General features: G+C 41.7%; 1 protein-coding gene across 1 annotated transcript in view; it reads left to right on the forward strand.

Annotated features, from left to right (window-relative positions):
• ect2 (epithelial cell transforming 2) overlaps positions 1–569 on the forward strand; it is a 34056-nt gene that overhangs the window by 6360 nt on the left and 27127 nt on the right. Inside the window, exon 5 of the mRNA XM_015399219.1 lies at positions 326–502. Coding sequence (XP_015254705.1) covers positions 326–502 — 177 coding nt within the window. The remainder of the gene's footprint in view (positions 1–325; positions 503–569) is intronic.

The raw sequence follows: 569 nt of genomic DNA on the forward strand, positions 1-569 counted from the left end.
TCCCCTTTAATGCAGCAGAAACGTGAACGTTTTCCTCCCTGATGTTTAATGAGGTCGTTAATTTAAACTACTTTATAAAATTGAACAAACGTCTGCAGCCGCCAATCATTCCTGCTTTAATAAATCATTATACTGGCAATCATTTTAAAACTTAATGAAATAGTTTGTTGCAGAGTGAAAGGAAGGAAGGAGGAAAAGTTCATGTTTTTTATTGTTGACATGAAGGAAATGATCTAAATACTATTTTCTGATCATTTAGATAAATAAGATAAAAATGTTCAACCAGCCTGCAGCTCATCTTTTCATGATGATTTCTCCTCCTCAGGAAATCAAGGCTCCCGTCATAAAGACGGACGACGTCCAGGGATTTGAAGACGGGACGGATTATGAGACGGTGTTTGTCCTCCCAGACTTTAACTCTGCTGATTACAGCTACCTTTACAAACAGGAGCAGCGCATCGTCGGCCCTCCGTTTGTTCTGCACTGCGCTGCAAAGGAAGAGGCCAGTATCTAATGACGAACCTTCCGCTTGCTCATCCTCCGTCTTTGCCTCATCCTCCGTCTTTGCC

Source organism: Cyprinodon variegatus, unplaced genomic scaffold, assembly GCF_000732505.1.
Source record: "Cyprinodon variegatus isolate N-32 unplaced genomic scaffold, C_variegatus-1.0 Scaffold996, whole genome shotgun sequence".
In the NCBI taxonomy this organism is placed as follows: domain Eukaryota; kingdom Metazoa; phylum Chordata; class Actinopteri; order Cyprinodontiformes; family Cyprinodontidae; genus Cyprinodon; species Cyprinodon variegatus.